Source organism: Gavialis gangeticus, unplaced genomic scaffold, assembly GCF_001723915.1.
Source record: "Gavialis gangeticus isolate Ggan-Ray unplaced genomic scaffold, GavGan_comp1, whole genome shotgun sequence".
In the NCBI taxonomy this organism is placed as follows: Eukaryota; Metazoa; Chordata; order Crocodylia; family Gavialidae; genus Gavialis; species Gavialis gangeticus.
Genome location: NW_017729001.1, coordinates 26,692,532 through 26,712,209, shown reverse-complemented (window position 1 = coordinate 26,712,209; position 19,678 = coordinate 26,692,532). Strand labels below are relative to the sequence as shown.

The 19,678-nt window shown below is 45.4% G+C and overlaps 1 protein-coding gene across 1 annotated transcript in view; it reads right to left on the bottom strand.

The window, feature by feature from the left end:
- Positions 1-19,678, bottom strand: part of SCARB1 (scavenger receptor class B member 1) — a 29,262-nt gene that overhangs the window by 8,327 nt on the left and 1,257 nt on the right. Inside the window, exons 2-11 of the mRNA XM_019507104.1 lie at positions 14,333-14,490; positions 12,867-13,008; positions 11,657-11,860; positions 11,100-11,195; positions 10,318-10,433; positions 8,564-8,730; positions 7,093-7,208; positions 4,565-4,638; positions 4,061-4,112; positions 3,276-3,419 (exon numbers count right to left, since the gene is read on the bottom strand). Of these exons, the coding sequence (XP_019362649.1) occupies positions 3,276-3,419; positions 4,061-4,112; positions 4,565-4,638; positions 7,093-7,208; positions 8,564-8,730; positions 10,318-10,433; positions 11,100-11,195; positions 11,657-11,860; positions 12,867-13,008; positions 14,333-14,454 (1,233 nt within the window). The 5' untranslated portion in view covers positions 14,455-14,490. The remainder of the gene's footprint in view (positions 1-3,275; positions 3,420-4,060; positions 4,113-4,564; positions 4,639-7,092; positions 7,209-8,563; positions 8,731-10,317; positions 10,434-11,099; positions 11,196-11,656; positions 11,861-12,866; positions 13,009-14,332; positions 14,491-19,678) is intronic.

Genomic DNA, 19,678 nt, shown 5'->3' with positions numbered 1-19,678 from the left:
AGAAAGTAAAAACTTAATAGACGGAGTGGGGGGGGGGGGGGGGGGAAGGGAAGGTAGGCAGGCAGCAAATATGGAAGGGTAGTCATTTTTATACATACAGCTCAAATTACTATCAAATCCAATCAACTGCTACTGTTGTGAAGGTGAGAGAAAGGAGTATTTAATACTTCACAGGTACTTAGGATGGGACTATGGGTTTTGCACATCTAAGATCCCAGAATAAGACTTGGTCCTGGAGAAAAAAACCCCACAACTATCTGCTTATAGCCTTCAAGTTTTTGGTTTGCTCATCTTCTAGCAAGCAGCACTCAAGTTGCTAGTAAGGAAGTGTGGCCAGGTTGATCTCTATAACCTACACTTGGAACTGGCTTCCAGACTATTGCTTACATCATTACCCAGCTGGAGAGCTTCCTACTGGAAGACTGTGGACAAAAAAAAAAAAAGCACCAAATTTGCCTGTTAGCCTTGGGCTCAATCTCATGTTGGGCACAGGGTTCCCTTAAAAACAAAGGAACAAGGTCCCACATGGATCCTACTGCTTCCAAGTAGACTACATGGAAGGAGCCCTCAAAAAACAGCATATTGGCCTGAGGGAATGGAGTTCAGCCAGAGGAGCAAGCTGCCTGAGCATGCACACACCTACCACCCTGAAGAGGTCACCTTGATGACCAGCTGAGAGTAGTTATGAGCCTATAGACAGTTATGAACATGGCAGCCAACTCAGACTGGCATGCATTGCTGTTGTCCTAGCATGAACAGGAGCATAAGGTACAGGAGAGCTAGATGACAGTATACCAGGAGCAGAGGAAGCAAGAGAGAGAGTCAGTCCCACTTTTTAATAGCCTAATGCTTCCTATTAACTCCAGATTTTAATCTGCCTTTGGCTGGCACTGCAGCAGTCCATTATACCCACGTGGCCTCAAGTTGGTTTCCCCATTGCAGAAAAAGGGGAAAGAGTGAAGGCACCAGCCCATTTAAGCCAGAAGGCCAGGAATTTGGGGTTCCTAACTATTACAACCAACCCTGTAAAAAAAGTCTCAGGCAGTCACCAGTTCTGGCTTGACCTCAAGGTCACCCATCTCGGTCTCAGTTTGGTTTTTGGCACATGGAGCTTTTAGGAAAAAGTGCTTTTCCTGTGCAGTAGATTCTGGCTGGCATTTAATCCCAGTTCATTTCACTGCTGCAAACAGTCTCTTCAGGGAAGTGCAACAGGATTTTATAATGCAGGGTGTCTAGCACAGGGGTGGGCAAAATGCAGCCCGGGGGCCAGATGTGGCCCACCAAGCCATCCTCTCTGGCCTGTGGGGCCCCTAAAGAAAAAAGTTAGAAAAATATTTATCTGCTCCTGGCTGCCTGCCATATGGCCCTCAATGGCTTGCCAAAACTCAGTAAGCAGCCCCCCCCCCAAATAATTGCCCACCCCAATCTAGCAACTCCACTAAGTACCTGGACACCAAAGTGCCAGACTTTAAATGCCATTGAGTATATAGGGGGTTTATATTAGGAGTGCTGCACAGGCCTTTTGTCCCTTGTGGAGTTCCCCTTGGCACCGAGGAGCTATCTTGGACTCCTGCAACAGAAGTGCTCTCACTTCCAAGCCAGCTCAGTCACGTACATGCCTGGGAAAATGCTTTGGCTGACGAGCTGTGCTCTGAGCAGCTTTGCCCTGGAAGGGGAAGGGCCACAGCATTTGATTCTACCAGCATAAAGCCTGCATTATTTCATGCCAGTCCAGAAGGCCCTGCCACAAGGAGAGTGTTTAAATAACCAAAAAATGAGTAATTTATTCTGGGTCATACTGGACTCCACTACTCAAGATCACCCTTGCTTCACTCAAAGGTCTCAAAAATAGGTCTACATACCCCAATTAAAATCCATTTTAGTCTGACATGGACTGTGTGGCAATAGCGCCTTACTTTCTTGGCCAAGAACCATTAAAAGAAAAAAAAAAAAGAGTGAGGGTTGGAAGAGACTTTGAGCAGGTGGCTGGACCAGATGACCTCCCAAAGCACAGCCATCTCCCAACTAGATCCCAGCCAAGACAGACTGACTGTCTGGGTTTTAAAGCCTCCAAGCATCCCTTCCTTATTTCCAATTCCTGTAAGCTTAGTTCAAAAGCCACTGAGCACATGGTAGAGCCAGCAGCACATTTCTACTGTTACAGATGGCTAGTAATGCTCAGCCTCTAGCAGAGCTGGCAGGGGTGCTCAGTACACCCTGTATTTAGTTATTTGGCTTCTACTGTGCAGAGACTGCAGCATGGATACAAGAGAAGGGCTGGGTGGGATCATATTGACTGTTCTGCCCTATTAGAAGCTACTCTTGTTTCAGAGAGAATCACCTCAAAAAGAGTGCATGTTCTTCTCAGCCTCTTGAAGGCTTGGTCAAGCATAGTCTAGGACTACCTAGCAAGGGAAACACTGACTACAGAGATGGTCTTCTTAACTGCACTGGGGAAGACAGCTTGCTTGGCACAGGGATAGTACCTGCTATGGTAGTATATAGTAAAACTTCCCACATAGCTCCTGGAGTGGGAAGGTCTTGGCTTTATGCCCACTTCTTGGGAACAGGAGAGCTTCTTCCCTGACTTACTCCTGAGGCCAAGCAAAAAAGCTTAGGGGCATCCAAAGCACAAGCCTCCAGGCTTCAGTCTGCCTGCCAGAGCTTTTAGAAACATCTGAAGCCCCAGATGGGTGGAGGATGTTTGCCAGTAAACATGGCATGGAAAAATGAGACCCCCCCTCCCCCCCAAACATGTTTTAGCATTTAAACTGAGTGGAGAAGGAGTGCAGAAGTGGAAGCATTTGTATATTCTGAGCATTTCAGTCCATAGCTAAACTTCAGAGCCTACTCCAATTAAAGCTAGGAGATAAGAGCAAGCCTCAGGTACCCAAACACCAAGAACTAGAGCTACAGAGCTCCTGGGTAGAGTAGAGGAAGTGGCTTCTTTGTTTGAAGGAGTCCACTACAAATGACCCAATTTAGAAAGCCCTAGAAGTGCTGTGTGTTGGCATTCACAAGCCTGCAGCATGAAAAGCAAGTCACTCCCAAATAGAGACCATTGGCTAGAAATACTTCAGGTTAGCAGAGAGAAAGAGGAGTAGAAAAGCAATGGCAGGTCATGCTGCAAGCAAAACATTGAGCGCTCCATCATTCCACATCAGATCAGCATGCGCTGCAGAGTCAGATTTTTTTTTTTGCATGAACTTGATACACAATTGATTAAAGGTCACAAACCAAACAAAAGCAGCAGAAGTCAAGTTGCAAGCTCCTACCTGACTTATTATGAGTAGGATGGCAGCAATCATCAAAGCAGTACCCAGACCAATGGAGATATACTGCACATATTCCAGTATGGATGGAATCAGGACCAGGTTGGTATAGAAGTCTTTTAGGACTGAACCCTCAATGGAACCACTCTGAAGAGGAGAGAAAGTTAGTTTAGCAGGTTCTGTAAAGCAGAGTTTGGAGGTAGCAGCAACATAGCACTCCATTCTTCCAAGAATGTTGGGGAAAAAAAGCTTTAGACTATGTAACCCAGTCACAGGTAGGACATCATGCCAGGCCAATTAAAAGTTATTTTGTGAACAGAGGCTGCATTGCCTGCCTCTCCTCCCAGTTGTCATGGACTTCAAGGACAGAACTCCTTGAGAGCCCACTTCCTAGTCTTCAGTTCAGTAGCATCAAATTCTTTGGACAGGCATGTCCTGCCACATGTTCAGGTGACAGATACTTGCTTGTCTACATACACATGGCAAACTCCAACTGAAACATCTGGACAGGAGACATGGTCAAGTTAGCCCCTCCTGTCCCTTTCAGTATTGCAATGGAAGAGTGCACAGCTGAAAGTGCTGAAGAGTAAGCTTGTGCCAAGAACTGCAGTGGAGATCCTGGAGGTCTAGCCTTTGAATGTTGGTAGTCACCCAATACAATCTTTCTAATCCTTTCCTCATGCTGCAGGTCTTTGGGAACCACCTACACTTCCCCAGCATTTCTCTCTCCAGCATTTAAAGTTTTGCAGAGCTGGCACTTGTTTAGCCACAAGGGAGAGCCAACTCACCTCTCCAAACCAGATTATAGGCAAAATGACTGGCTTGATCCTCCCTGTTTGCCTGAAGGAGGAAAACAAGAAATAAGTTTTACCCTTATGCAAGTTCAGCTGGCTGGTCCACACAGGCTGTAAGGGTTCCAAGTCTTTCTGAAGGGAAGCTACTCAAAATTGTGCATGAAATATTAACATTAATGTTTGACAGATGGGGTGCCAAGTCCCAGGTTAAGAAAGCAAAAAAAGGAAAGGCAAGCTGCTATGGACAGTTGAGAAAAGATACAGAATGATTTTGTTAGAACCCAGTAGGCACCACAGCCTCCCTCCAACCCCCTTACAGAAATGCTATGACAAGTTCAGGAATCCTAATAAAGATAGGAGTAGAATTAAGCTCCATTGGTAGACTCTCCTGCTGCAGTACAGCTGTTTGCTCTAGTCCCTGTGGTCCAAGGCTTGTACTGGGAAGCACAAGAGGAGCTTTTCAACCGGTCTCTTGCTCCTCTGGAAGTGGCAACTTACGTTATGCCCGAGATCCGTTTCATGAACAGATTCATTTGCAGCTTGATGGAACAATTCATGGGAATGCCAGTCATCTGCCAAAAGATGCTTGCATTGAAAAATAACTCAAGATAAAAAACAAAAACAAAAAACCACACACAAACAAACTTCACATTTAGTTATGCAGATGCTACCATGACTTGTGGTTGTATCCAGCTAATGCTGGTCAACTGGAAGAACTTATGAGAACTGCCAAGCTCAAGGGGATGTTACCATGAAGAGTTGAGAGACCAAAGTCCTCCCTGGTCACAAGGAAGTCTGTTCAGAGAAACCACCTCTACTTAATCTATCCTCTAGTCTCTCCATAAAACCTTCCTAGTGCAAAGCTATTTAAAAGGTTGGAATATGGAGGGATTATACATTTACTTACCATAGCCTGCAGCTACTAGATGAGAAGGTTAAATTGTGTAGTATGAAGGCTTTCATAGAATCAGAAAAGTGAGGGTTGGAAGGAGCCTCAGGAGGTTGCATCTAGTCCAACCCCCTGCTCAGAAGTAGGGCCAACCCCAACAAATCATCCCAGCCATGGCTTTGTCTAGACAGGCCTTAAAAGCCTCCCAGGATGGAGAGTCCACCATCTCTGGGTAGCTTGTTCCAGTGTTTCACTGCTGCACTCATGAGAGCTCTCAATACCCTCCCCCAACATTTCCCTTGCTGCAACTTGAGCCCATTGCTTCTTGTCCTGTCATCTGCCACCACTGAGAACAGTTCAGCTCCATCCTCTTTGCAACCCTCCTGCAGCAACTTGAAGGCTGCTATTAAAATCCCTCTCAGTTTTCTCTTTTGCAGATTAAATAAGCTCAGTTTCCCCTCACAAGTCATGCCAGCCCCCAAACCATTTTCACCGCCTTCCCCTAGTCTCCAATTCTGTAGCAGGAGGCCTAAACTGGACACTACTCTAGAGGTGGCCTCCGGGGCAGAATAAAGGGGGAAATAAGTCACTGTCCTTGATCTGCTGGCAACACTCCTAAATACAGCCCAGTATGCTTCTAGCCTTCACAACAGCACACTGTTGGTGATTTAATTAAGTTTATTACAGTTTCTCTCTAGAGAAGCTTTTACCATTATGGACTTTACTTACAGAAGTATGCATAGACAATAAGAGGTGGGGAGAAACTAGGTCCTTTCCAAGAGGTAAAGTACAATTCTCAGTCCATTATTGGACATACTGGCCAAATCCATATAGCAATCTCTACTCTGGCATGTTTTCTAGCATGAAGCAGTGCTGCCCTACCTTATTCTGGAAATTGATGCTTACACTAGAACCATTTTGATCAGCAGAAGGGGGGGTGGGAAGTGTCATGGCAAGTACCAGTCTCCTACCTCTAGCTTGGGTAGGATTGCATTGTCTACCATGCCAGCCTTTGCACTCTACAGGATTGGGAGACTCCAATGGCCTGCCAGCAGTCTGAGTTCTTCCCTAGGATTCTATGAGAGTAGCTCTAAAGTATGATCTTGTAGAGGCTAACAATATAGAAAAAGTGAGCTTTCCTGTCTATTATTCATTGGAAGCAGCACAGCACAAGTAGAGAGTCATAGGTGCCAGCCCAGAGAAAGCCTTAAAATACAAAGTAAATAAAAAAATTCACCTAGCAGAACTCAGCCTACTAGAGAAGCTGGATAATGTGTCAGGATGGGCTTATTTTAGGTAGTATACTAGGAATGGTCTATTTAGTAGTAGGTCATCAAAAGATGTTTGTTCCCCTAGTTGTAATCCTGTAGCTTCATAACCGCTATGAACGCTTCATAGGATAAGCACCAAGAAGTACCCCCATTAGTAATCAAGTATGAGCAGGCAACTGGGCTACTTGCCCCACCCCCAGCATCAAGCACTGCACTTTGCCATTTCCTTGGAATATGGCATGCAGCGAGATTTATGAAGATATCCACTTGTCATGTAGCGCTGATTAGAGTGGCCATGACTAAACACTGAACTCTAATGCCAGTAAGAGTTCCTCCACCGGGCCCGAGGGTATAAGCTATGGTAGCCAGCTGTGCTCAGTTCCCCTGCCCCCTCCCCCCCATGAAGGAGCAAGGAATAAGAGACTAACATCCCATTTCACCAACTCCAAGAGGTCCAGAACAACAGGAGTTGCTCAGAGGTAGGACTAGCTGTAACTGAATTACTTGTGATACTTTATCTGATCTGTTCTCTGCAAGTTGCGAAATAAAAAGGTGCGCCAGTAAATTTATTGTTTTACAGGGATTTTAATCTAAATGTGTCCCTGTAATAATCACCATGTCTTTGCACTATGGAACTGCTCATGGCAGCATGCCATAGGGCTGAGCATGAAGCTGAAAAAGGTAGCCAATTCCATTGACCATTTGATATAGGGGTACTTTTGAAAGAGGCCTTAAATTTTTCTGCTTGAGCTCTGAAAAAAAATTATGTAGGGTATACACTATGGCTTGCTCACTCAGATCCCTCTAGTTCAGCTTTAGTCTTCCCCTTTCAGGAGGAGAGATGCACAGCTTGGAGACCAACTCACTGGGTGTATATCCAAGAAGAGCCCATGCTCCTTTGTGGGATGGAGTCCACCAACAGCCTCTACTAGGACTGGGTCAGCATTGTAGAAGTGAGGATGGGAAATGAATACTGGTGCATCTGCGCAGAAAGAAAAAAAGGGGTCACAGCAGAAGGTTCATGATAATAGGCTTGTTTAGACAAGCTGACCAACCACTATGGGACCATCTGGATTGGAAGAAGGGCCCCTGCAAGTCCTTCATACAGATACCTACAATCCATTGTGGGCACCAGGAAGTTGGGACTAAGAGGAGATTTTAGTCCTACTGCTAGCAGTTGATCCTATTAGGAAGATTGAACTTAACCTTCTTTGAAATCATACTGGGTTCAGTAACCCTAAAAATCAGGGCTCCTGGGCATAGTTGGGTTGCTGACAAGCCAGGCTTTGCTAACCAGATTAGTTACCCTTCCAGGGCCTCCCATCTTGCAGCCAGTTGGAGAATCTGGCTTAGTTTGGCTCCTTGTCAAACAAAGGAGCTGCTGCCTACTCCTTAGTGTAACAGGAGTACCCAGCTTCTCTTAGCTACCCAACCTGCATGCACTGCTCGAACCTATGGTAAAAGCCTTGCATATGAAGTTTCATGGACCTTGTTTTTAGTCTCCTGCAAAATGCTCATCTCAAGGAGTCGTGAGACCTGTACTAGCTCCATATGCAGGACAAGCCAGATTAAAAAAAAAAATAGTCCACAAAAGACAAAGTGTTTCAGACCCTCTAGGACAGGGTTTACTATTATTGATGGTTTGTGTTTAGTAAAACCAGATAAGCAACTTTAGGATATACAGCAACAGGTAGTAGCCATAGGTGGTAGGCCTTTATGGAAAAGCACTGGACCCACTAATAGCCAATGGTTCAGCCAGAGTGTGAAGAACACCCATTACATTTCAGTACAGCTGGAAAGAGCCCCAGACCATCCCACTGGGACTTGAGAAATAACTAGTGCAACTTCAGAACATGCAAATATTACAAGCAAGAATAGAAGTGTCCTAGGCATTTTGCCACCCATTTCTATTGACCTCTAAAGAGGTATGCAAGCTACTTGACACTATTTGCAGTACCTGGAAACTATTCAGTTTACCATGAATTTTAAGAGCTTCACACTCCTGGTCTTTACATTACTATACAACATTTGGACATATCTTGCTGGGATCCTTTGACCCCACCTGACTTCTTGCTCTTGGGGCAGGACCCAATGATCTTCTGAGGTCCCTTCCAGCCCTAATGCCTATGAAAAAATGTAGAATATGCCCCTCAAAGAGGGCTTGGGAGGGAGGTCTATACACCATTAAGTGTGGTTTTGACAGTATGAGAACGATGAAGGAGACTGAGGGGGGAAATACCACCACTGGTCATTTGACATTGGGGAGTCTGCTGGGAAAAAAACCACACCTCACAGAGCAACTTAGACAGGAGACAAGCCTTACGCAGACAGACATACTTAGTCGGCAGGAGCTGATGTTCTGGACTCCAGACTCCCTACAGGGGCAGAAGCCTTCATTTGGAGGGTAGTCCGTTCCATTGGCAAACAGAGTCTTTGGAGCCACATAACGAAAAGTTGGTATCCCTTTAAATTCTCCAGGCTGCTCATACACCAGTGTCATGGACCTAGAGGGAACAGAACCAGTCTTACATGCTACATACAGCAACAGGCTGCAGAACCGACTCTGAAATGCAATGGGACACTCCCATGGAGGGAAAAGGCTTGGAAGGAGTGTTACATCTAGGGTGTTATTCCAGTAGGGAACAAAACAGCAGGACCCACTAAGAACACATTAAATTTAGGGGCACTAAAGGGAAGTGCAAGAAGCATCCTTTGGCCTTATGCTGCAGTTCCTACATTCTTTAGGAAAAAAGGGCTCTTCTGTCCACCATCATGGTGAGTGTTTTTTCTAGTTTAGAGGCCCATGATCTGGTGCACAGCCCCATGCCCCTGTGCTCAGGAACACAGGTGGCTTCCTCCATGGAGGAAAACAATCCCATTCAGTGCAGCTGCCAGGCACAGCACTTCTGCAGGCCAAGAGATCCTATTCAGGCAGTGTAGGGTTAGCATCCAAGAATGGCAAGGGGCCTCAATATGGAAGGGCCCAATGCTGCTTGTTCAGTGGGATAAAATAAATAAAATGGTAAAAGGCTTGTCTAGTTAGTTCTGGAACAGATTGCTGCCTGGCATGGGACCAAGGACACTACACCTCCTGCCAATACAGTATTGCTGAAAGGCCCTTGTGTTTTTTTTTTTGCCATGTAGCAACAAAAATTGTCCTCGTTTGAACCTCAAGAATTGAGATTAAGGTCACATTTAAAATCAGGAAGTTTGACCCTGCACCCTTGAAACTATTTTGCTTGAGAGCCACTGGCCAAAACATGCAGGTGTTCATTTTATGGTTGGGCAACCTGTGTATTCACCCAGTAGCCAGTAAAGGGCTTAGGCAAGTATTCAGTTCCTTTCACTATTACATGAAGGCAAAGACATGCTATAGCTAGATGGCTCCCCAAATGCTATAGTTGAGGCAATGTCTCAAGTTGGAAGCAAGCTTCAGCCCCTATGTGGAAAGATAGACAGCTGAGTCAGGAGATGCTCTTGGAACAATTGCCTCTTTACAACTAGGAGAAGGTGAGATTTACTATCGAGTTTTCATTGAAGTGAAAAAAAAAAGTACCCTCATCTCCTAGCTAGGATACTGGAAGTAAGTGCAGATGACTCTTCAAGTAGCTTTGATACAGAAGTTGGGTGAAGAGATATTAGGAAGAGGAGGTTCTCTGCAAGTCAAGGAACTTGACCTCTACAAGAAACTGCTCTAGACAGTCTCAGGGTTTGTGACTATGGTAGTGGTCTAGTGTTCAGAGCAAGGAATTGGTATAAGAACTCAAATCCTACCTGTGCTATAGGTTTAGGTGCCAGCCAATCCCCCCACTAAGTTAGGGATTCTTCTGTTTCCACCTCTCCTCTTGTGGGGAACTGCACCTTCCCCATCTGAAGGTGGCTCAAACAAAACAAGTCTAATCAGGTAGACAGCCACCATCTATTTCCTGGCTCCCTCTTAAGGGCATGTGGGACTTCAGTTCCAAGTCATGACTCGTCCTTCTTTGGGTGGACAGCTGATGGCTGTAAATCACTGAAGCCAAGAGGTAGCACCACCCTTCATAAGCTTTTGCCTTATTGTTGGTAGCCAGGCAGACTTCTGCACATCATACCTGCAGGCATCAGGACTATAAAACTCCAGAGAAGTAGAAGGAGTCATGAAAGGTGGCCACATTTCTCCAGAAGTCCCATTGATCATATTACACTGCTCACTCCGCCAATATTTTGTCTGCAGGAAAAGTTAAAAGTTAAGGAAGAACCTCCTGGATGCATTACATTTCACTCAGACATGCCAGCCAGCTAGAAAACTGCCAGTTTGCTTGCCTCCATCCCAGCCTGGTATTAGGAACCAAACTATTACTTCAGCTCCAAAGCTCTCCTTGGCTGCTATCCAAATGCTAGCCATCCAGCTAGAGACTTTTCTGAGGTTACACAAGCCAGACTCATCCCCATCCAATTAGAGGTCCAATCCATATTAAGATCAATTCTCCCCCAGCTGTGGATCTGCAGCCCATGCTTTTAAAAAAAAAAAAAAGACTCTGCCAATTAGAAGCTGTGCAGTCATCTGGTTCAGAAGTGATGCCACATAGCACTGCAACCCAGATCTTATTTTCCAAACTCCCCAACATCTTTACAGTCAGCAGGTCCCACTTTGAAAGTGTGAGGAATCCCACCTAAGGCAGCTTGTATTTTAATGGCAAATCAATATTGCCATTTCTCTTGAATCTTAGCATGCCCAACAGTTCCCCCATCTTGGAATCTGTGTCAGTAATGCTAGCATGGGGGTTTTGCTACACAGATGCAATACAAGAATTGAGTCAGAGGCATTTCTGGACAACATAGTTTAGCTAGCACTATTGCAGCAGACCAGTGTTCTAGGGAACTTGGCTTTTACCTCTCTCATCCCATTCCATGTATCCACCATATGGACTTTATGGATGTCCTTCACCCCCGTATACACAGTGAACAGTCCTGAATTAGAGTTATTAAACTGCACAAGAGAAAAAAAAGATAGGTGTGAGCTTTTCCTACAATCCATCATATCCAATTCCAGTTTCATGGTCATTTCATACTAACGGGGTCATTACATTTTGATTGTTGTTTGTGTTTTTCCTAGATGTACTCCTTATCTAAGGTAAACTGATATTTTCCTGCCAGAAGTATTGAGCAATGTTTGACAGGGAATCCTTTGGACTCCTGCTCACCTTCAAAGCAGCAGCAAGTTGGTGCTACAGCTCAGAGCGCAGAGAATAATGCCTCAAGGAACTGAAGACTACTTTTAAGTTCAGATAAATACTTCCCTTTGTTTTATGGGGTGCATCATAGATTTTGTTCCTTTGCTACATGCAACTGCAGCAAAGAAACTCACTTTGTGGACAGAGGGAGAACCAAGAAGTCTGTCCCACAACTCAATGTAGGCATTTTAGCCTTGCTAAGCACAGGTGTACTTACATCAGTAAACAAGCCAAACTTCCCCTTGAAAGGGAGCAAGCCAGGTACAAAGGTGTTCAGTATTGTCAGAAGTGGATCATCATACCCCCACAGGATCTCCCCCACTGTCCGGTTCATAAAAGGCCCCTGTTTCAGGCCAGACAACGCAGTACTTATCATCATCTTCAGAAAGCTGGGGAGATTCTCCATCATGACCGCTCCCCCCTGAAAGAGAGGTTCAGGAAATCACAATACTAGCTAGTGTCCATTCAGAACAGTCTTCAGGAATACAACAAGCAAGCTGCTACTGCCCTGCTCAGCCAGTGGGTCAGAAACCATGGCACACCTCATCCCAGTACCACAGCCTTCTGCCACTACCTCCTACTCTAAAATATAGGCTAGACAACAACTTTCATCTCAACTGTGCCAAGTTCTGATTCACAAACCTGCTCTCCCCAGGTTTGGGTTGCAACTTAAGCCAAGTTCACCCCAACTCAAATCTTAACCAGTATGGTTTTTATCTAAGCTCTCCAGCTTTCCTCCCCATGCCTCTCCCTCTAGGAGGAAGAGGCAGGGGCACCCAGGTGGTACATAGGGTTGTGATGGATGTGACCTTAGAGTATGCTCAAGAATCCTCCAAGGAGGAACTTCTGCATAAGGGGTGGGTAGAAAGGCTAATGGCGATGCAGGACATGCTCTACTGCCATTTAGTACTAATGGAAGCTCCTGTGGCTCACTCAAGAAGTCAAGCCACAAGACACGTCTACTCCAAGTTACTCCCCACTCCAGGCCAATGCTTTACTAGCATACCTTTAAGTCCATCACCTCCAGCCACATGCATTATTTCTGGATGCACCTCAACCCCCTGAGAAGATTATTCTGTTCCCCAGAAGTGGGGGGTGACATGACAGCATTTCAGTCTTAGGAAAGCATGACCATGGGCTTTATAGCTGCTTCTCCTTGTCTGCAAGGGGACCAAGTCTTGCAGAATCAGCTTCAGATCTTTTGCTATTCACTTATGAGTCAAGTCAGTAAGGAAGAATAGTTGCAACTACAGTTATCAACACATGTCCCTAACTTTAGGGATGGACTGGCAGCTACAGCTACCATCATGTGGTTGAAGATCTAGTTTAAGGCTAGGGTTCATGCACTAGAGGATATTACATTGTTACTGCTCTAGTGGGTTTCCTTCATTTGATGGAGAAATATTAGGAGTTTCTGGTAGTCTCACCAGCATCAGGATGTTTGGTACAACAATGTGATCTTCTTCCTTTCCATTAGACATGTCAGGTTGGAAGTGAAAATGCCGATATTCCAGGAATGAAACAGTGTCATTGTCATGGAAAGTGATGTTGGTTTTAAACCGGTGTTCCCTGTGGAAAGAGATAACCAACAAGTCATCATAGGAGTGCTTTGCAGTGGTTGATAACATACTGGCAACACCCCGCTGCATGAACAGGAGCAGAGCTTACACAGCAAGTTAAGGTTTTGCTGACAAAGCTGAAACTGAGGGGAAGTCAGTGTATTAATCCCATTAGGGATTGGCTACTCTGTTTTTCTCTGACAGAAAAAGTGCTGGTCTGAAATGGAAACACTAGGAACACAGGCAGCCATTCTTTTTTATAGCCCAGATCTGGGACATCTAGAATATGAGCGCCTCTGAACCAGCTGTACTGTTTACCTCTGCAGGTAGAGGCAGGAAGGGAGGCAGGAAGAGACCATTTCCTGGTTTTTATTCTCTATGCAGAAGGGAAGGGAAGGTCAGCCAAGCAACAGGAACAGGGCAGACTGACATGAGCAGCACACACACACACCAGGCTATTTGACAGTTAGCAAATACCACCAAGTCATGTCAAGGATGCTCAGCAGGTTGCCAGCAGGCATCTAGAGGCTTTGGGCATTCTAGAAAGCACTAAGGGAGGTCTCAAGACCACTACAACAGGATGTCTGTCACCATCCAAGCAAGGGTATTTGATACCAACAAGCTTGCCTTCATTTTAGTTCAAGGAAAGAACCAAGCTTATTAGAAGCCAGCCATTTGCTTATAGAGGCACAACATATCAACCAGCCATGTGACTTGGGTAGTGCTGACCTAGCAAGTCAGAAACAGGAGTGATCACTGACCTAATACCCAGACATCTTGTGGTTTAGGAGCCAGCCTTCCTATGCAACTTTACCTAGTCTGTCCAGCCTACCTTGTGTGGAAAGGGGGTGGGGGTGTCAAGTTTCTTCCCTACCCCCAAGTGCAAAGTAGGAATTCAAGTCCATCGTGATCCAGGGTCTGGGTTCTTGCCCCCCACCCCCTTAAATAGCTGCCTTAGAAAGGGTACAAAAGGTGCAGAAAGAAAGAAAACCAGTAAGTTTGGAGAATCACACCCCAGTTGCTTACAGGGCCAACCTCAGCCCAGAAACTTAGAATAGCGAGCTGATGCATTGCAGCCAAAAGTTGGAAAGTTTGAAGTGTTATTGCATCTTCCCTCCACGTACCCAACTGCAATGGAGATCAAGAGGTAACCTTGAGAAGCAAACTAGTTGTCAACTTGACAGCACTGCAGACTGAACCCAAAGAGGCCTACCCAGCCAGATCCCCATGGTGCACAAGACAGAAGCTTCAAGCCATCCAGATGCCAAACAGGTACCTTCCCTTGCAGTCTGCCTGGGGCCAGGTCAAGCCATCAGCCCAGTACCAATACAAACCTGTAGACATAAGGTCCGCGTTCGACCACCATAGGCTTCGCCCCATTAACCACCTCTGTCGGATTTACCACTTCAAAAAAGTGGATGGAGAGATAAAAAGGAATAGGAAGGTCTTTCCACATGTTGAAGGAGATGCTACTGGGATCAATCCTCACATTCTGCAAGAGAACAGATGCATTTAGTCTTGGTCTTCACCACCAGTGCCATGTTCCTACTTAAATACAGTGATCTATGTGCATGGCTCAAAGCCCCTTGACCCAGGTTTAATATTCAGAGCTGCTGGAGAAAGTGATTCCCCATGAAGCAAATGGGGAAGAGAGAGGCATCTTGAAAGTCAGTCTCAAAGCAGGCCTCAAGTTTATGGAGCTCCTTTAGTGAGGAAGCCACAAAGGAGGTACAAGAAGTAGTTAGGGAGATGCAACTCATTTTCTGGAGAACTGGAGCCATTCCCCCTTTGCACTAGAAGCAGCCCACTTTAGGTTTAGTCACTGTATTACTTCATATACAGGAGCGGTGAGCTCTTGGTACAGAATGACATTAAAAAAAAAATGTCAATGTTCACCCACTTTGGGCTCAAGTTTCAGCTCCACAGTGCTGACATTTAATGCCAGGCTACAGTGTAAGCCACCCGTGCTGCAGGGCACATGGTGGGCTAGTTTGCCAACATCCACTTTACTTGTATTGTGGTACACCTTTCTGTGCAACAAGGCTGGGAATTCATCAGTGCAACTGTTGTTGTAAACACAGCTACTTCCATACATAGGACCAAGATTGTGTGTTAAGACAAGACACCAGAAGCAATTAAGAGGAACCTTGCTATATGCTGCCCACATGCACTTCTCCACACCAGCTACTGTTCTTGTAGAGGCACAAGTGCTATAGCTAATGGCAATAAAGCCGTCATGCTGGGGATATCTTGGTCATCACAACTAGCACATGTTTTCATCTGCAAGTGATTGAGAAATTAGAGTGCTGACTACAACAGCTCCTGCTAGTCTTAGGACACCCAGGTCTGCTTTCTAGACTCAGAAGACCTTAGGTCATTCACTCCATTTAGTCAAGATCCATCATTTAATGATATAATCTTATTTTAGGTTAAGTAAGCGCTCCCCCACCCCGCAAGGAAGGCAGAAAGTCACTCAGTTGCTACTTTTGTCTTCCTTGCATGAAGCACCATGTTAGTTTTTTCTCCTTGATCTCAGACCCTGTCCAAGAACATTGACCTCGTTTAAAGACAACCTCTTAGATCAGGAGTGACAGCAGTCTCAAACTGAACTAGAAGTATCCAGTCTGAGGCTAGTTGATCTCAGGTAGTTATCTTGGCTTGTCAGGCTAACCGTTAAGCCTAATTTTAAAAAAAGTCAGAGTGAAGCTTTAGTCCAGCTTTGTGCTGGATTGATCCAACCTGCACACTGGCATGCCTTGTACCAATTCACTACAACCATCACACATGAAATAAGCTTCTGACCTTTCCCTAGTGTGCAACAGATTTAGAAAGAGTCCCTGAATCCTGTGCAGTGAAGAGCAGGTTTGACTACAGCAAATCTGAGCTGGGCAGAAGTTTTATTTCTCTCTGCTATGGAGAGAGAGACACTGCTCATTTCCCCATTTATAGTCATTGCTGAAGCAGTGCCCATTCAACATCTACAGCTTTCAGATTAAGGCACATGACCAAACCTTAACTCTACACAGAGTTGAGATGAGTAACTTCCCCAAAGCCCGGCTAACCCACATATAGAGAAAGTTGTTCAAGAGGCAATGTGTCCATCGCAGCCATCTTACAAGCCAAGAAAGCTAGGCTACAGGTGGACTGGAGGGAAGTTGAAGAGCATTATGCACAGCAAACAATGTTTTTAGGATGTGACCAAATTTGAATATGCCCAAGCAGTTTCTCCTTTCAAGGGGATTTACATCCTAGATGCTTAACAGATTAAAATTGTTTTGATAATTAGTCAGTTAAGGAATTTCAGTATACATGCTACCCTTTTGGTACATGTTGCTGTAATTCAACCCCCAAGGATTTCCCAGCTAGGAGTTTCAGGCACCCCAGTCTACAGCTTTATTCACCCAGCTTGCAGTCAGTTGGCAAGACAGTCAGTCTCCTGGGCACTGCTGCCCAAACCCTAGTTCAAAGGGCAACTAATTTTCCTCATACCAAGTTAGAGGTAACTTCCAATTAAATCAACATTCCATAGTCATAAGTCTAACATATGATATTAAGGGAGGGGGAGGCTGGGAAAAAAAAAGAGGGACAGGGCAAGGATTACAAGCAATTAGACCCTATGACTGTAGGCACTGGTTAAATTAGTCAGTGCTAAAGTTGAGAGGCATGACAGACTACTTAACTTTTGGCATGCTTGGCAAAAAAGATTGTACTGAGCACAAATGCATGTAATCAGTTAACCCACCTCATGTTCCTCCACATGCCACACTAATTCCCTTCCACTGCTCAATTCTCTGCTTTGGTTCATGTTCCCAGCCCTTTATTCTGACTACTCTGCTTTCTGCTCCCTCCCCTGTATTCCCTGCTCTGCTTTCCAACTCTTCCCCAATCTGCTGCATGCAACTGAGACTGCCTGTGCCATTCATGGCACCCGTGCCCCAGGCAGGCCAACCCTCCATTATGTCTTGCTCATAATGCCCATAAGTTATGCTGGAATCCTTCAACTGCTCAGTCATAAGCAAGACTTCAAGCTACCAAGAGTGAAGCAAAATCATAATCCCCTAGCTAGAGGTCAGAGTGGATCTGTTCAATAGCTGTAGAGGGCTTCACATGGAGAACTGAACTCTTGGATGGATTCTTCCAGCTAGACATCTCCTAGTTGGGGCTTGCCCCAGTAGTCCAGCTGCTTAAGTTACAACACATGCCAATACCCTATTAGAAAGCACACACTACTTAAATGCTTCTAGCTGGAAGTGGCCTGAGGTTACACTTGCAGTCAAAGATGAAAAGCAAGTCATCACAAGAATAAGTTAGCACATGAGAGAAGGCCTCCTGCTAGGGGCTAGGAAGAAAAACAAAAACATCTCATTGTTATTGCCTGGGTATTTTCTTACAGAACCAGTTAAGCAAGAGCAGAGAGGCTCTTCCACTTTCTTCCAATTGAGTGGCTCCTACTAGACTGGAAGTTTGGCTGACAAGGCCGAATTCCCCCAGCTCCGGTTAAGGAACAGTTCTCTACCCAGCACATGGAGCACAACAGGAGCACATCCTCTGTTACTGCATTGCTGAGCTGCATGGAAAATCCTTGCACCGCTCCATACCTCACTCAAAATGAAGTTAGGTTCTCATGAGATGAGATAAAGTTAAAAAAAAAAAAAAAAAAAAAAAAAAAAAAAAAAAAAAAAAAAAAAAAAAAAAAAAACACTAAACAAACAAGAAACCCCACCCCCCCAAAACACAAGCAAACAAAAAAAAAGAGCCACAAACAAAGCCACCACCCCTCCCCCCAAAAGGGCAAGCAATACAGTACTCCCCTCCACCCCAATGGAGAGGTGGGATCCAGGCACACTCCATTCACCTTCTTTCTTGACTCAAGAGCTCTCTTCTCTCTGAATCATGAGCTGGAGTGTGTGGAAAAAAAAAAAAACAGAACAATTCTTGCAGTTCGTGCAAGAACACTGGCAATTCATGCCCATTTGGATAAGATGTGGAAAGTATCTTCTTTTGCCAGATCTGCTGCATCTTAACAGCACCTCCCACCCCAGCAAAGTAGAAGAGACCTTGCATAAGAAGTCCAGACTCACATTAGCTTGTGCCTGTAGGCAGACTCCACTATTCGACTGAGCCAATTAATTTTGTTGCCTCCTCCCCAGTTAATCACTCAATGGATCACAGGTGTAGGCCATTTACTTATTACCTGCATCATCTTGCACTGAGTTGCCAGATAGGGTTCCTCCAGCATGGACACTTGCACAGCCATCCTTTCCCACTTTGGAAGTCATTAAGGCTACATTAGCACTCCAATACAAGGAAGTTGCACGATACTGCCAAAGGCAGAATTTAACTTTCTGCATCTTGTACATTAAGAAGCTTTTTATAGGTCTAGATGTTTGGACAAAGAACCAGGGCTAAAGTTAACTTGCATCTGGCAGATACTGTGGTCTGCCTACAGGTGACTGTGGGCTCAGCATGTCTCTGTGCCTACAACCCTCTTCTCACCTGGAAAAGAGGGGACAGTGACTCCACCTGCAGGAGTAAGGAAGTCCTCACCCATTGCATGCATCCATGCCATTCAGGAACTCCAGAAGGCACTAGCCACAGTCCCTGATCCTGCTACTGGGCTGCAAACAGACTGAAGTACAAAGGCAGTCTCTGGCTCCTACTGTGTACTTTAGTGAAGCCATCTGTTACATCTGACCAGAGTACACAGACCCCAAAGGTTTCAAGGCCTCTACAGCAGCCTTGAATTGCCAGTGCCAGCAGTTTTAAAGTCTGCCATGAGAGGTACTGACTGGAGCCCTCTGTGCAAGGAGAGGGTGCAGCGAGAGTGCAGTACACGCTGTTCCTCCAGTCAGGGAACAGTTTACCTTGATGCTGACAAGTGCATGGTCACATCCCCGCCTTGTTTTTTTTGGTCTGGTGGGTAGGAAGAAGGGGAAGAGACCAAACACAGACTACTTGCGTCATCTCTCCTCAAGCCCTTATCCCATTTGGGAATTTAAAGTGGCCAATACCAGCCAGTCCAAAGCCTTGCCATGCCATTCTTCCGAGACACTGTTGCTTGGGTTTTTTTGCTCTGAGGACAGCAGAAGGGAAGACCTGTCGGATCACTTGTAACAAGCTTTACCCTCCACCCTGCAGCACTTTCCATAGATCAGCTTCCCTATGTTAGGCCCTCCAAACAGGAGGAAGGAGGCTGGGTTCATCCTGAAACAAGAGAGTCTCGATAGATCTTGGGCAAAGCCCCTTTCCCAACTTTCTGGAGAGGGAGGCAGGTGACTCCATGCTCCAGATGAGCCTATTGCCACCAGCTGGTGTTTACAGGAGGATCCTCCCTCCCCATCCTCCTACTTGAGCTTCTCTCAAGAAGCAAGAGACTCACAGTCAGGTTAAAGAGCAACACATTCAAGTGACCAAAGATGAACCACAGAGCTGTGCATCAAATATAGGCAGGTTTAGAAAGTTAGTGCACATTCTCCTTCCCAGCACGCACGTGTATTAATTCAGTACTCCCTTTGCTGGTTATCAGCAACCATTTTGCCTCGCTCTGTCACCTGGCTTTCTGCCATCCAAGAAGGAGTCCCTAACAGCCAGGACAGGGACCTGAATACTCTTGCTAGACAAAGCTTGCTCATTAGATCCAGTTGGGCAATGCTAAAAAAAAAAAAAAAAAAAAAAAAAAA